Below are 563 nucleotides of genomic sequence, written 5' to 3'. Positions count from 1 at the left end.
CGAAAAATGGTTCTATCTGACGAAGGTCAAACGTAAGTTCTACGTGTACGAAGACGAAGAAGTCGCCAAACGCGCAGTCAAGTCGAAGAGCCATACTACGAAAGTCATGTTCCTCGCGGCGATTGCAAGGCCACGCTTCGACCACCACGCGAAGAAGACCTCTGACGGCAAGGTTGGTATTTGACCGTTTGTTGATGCCGTCCCTGCCAAAAGAAGCAGCAAAAATCGGCCGAAGGGAACGCTTCTCACCGTGCCGCAGACGGTGTGCGCATAGGTATATTCCAACGCCATCGTAGTCAAAGTCGTGCCGGCGATTTTGTCGCGTTTCCCTCGTTCGCAGCTGAGGAAGGGGATAGTCATCCAGCAAGATAACGCTGGCCCCCACAGGGGAACAACATCGGATTTGCTGAAGTCGCGAGGCGTTGAGGGGATTGCTGTGGCGAATCAACCTCCCAACAGTCCTGACTTTAACGTTTTAAATTTAGGATTCTTTAATTGTATTCAAAGCCTGCAGTATCAGAAGGGCACCCGTTCGATCGAGGAGCTCATTGGTGCTGTAGAAA

At 51.3% G+C, this 563-nt stretch overlaps 1 protein-coding gene across 1 annotated transcript; it reads left to right on the top strand.

Moving 5' to 3' along the window:
• Positions 1 to 25: 25 nt before the first annotated feature.
• H310_15308 (hypothetical protein) lies at positions 26 to 274 on the top strand (the record flags this gene model as incomplete). Its single annotated transcript, XM_008883293.1, has 2 exons — positions 26 to 172; positions 260 to 274. Coding segments are annotated over 2 exons (162 nt in total), but the record flags the coding sequence as incomplete, so codon positions are not given.
• Positions 275 to 563: the final 289 nt, after the last annotated feature.

This window comes from Aphanomyces invadans, assembly GCF_000520115.1.
Source record: "Aphanomyces invadans strain NJM9701 unplaced genomic scaffold supercont1.328, whole genome shotgun sequence".
NCBI lineage: Eukaryota > Oomycota > Saprolegniomycetes > Saprolegniales > Verrucalvaceae > Aphanomyces > Aphanomyces invadans.
The sequence above is the reverse complement of the archived record's forward strand: the minus strand, read 5'-3'. Positions and strand labels throughout refer to the sequence as shown.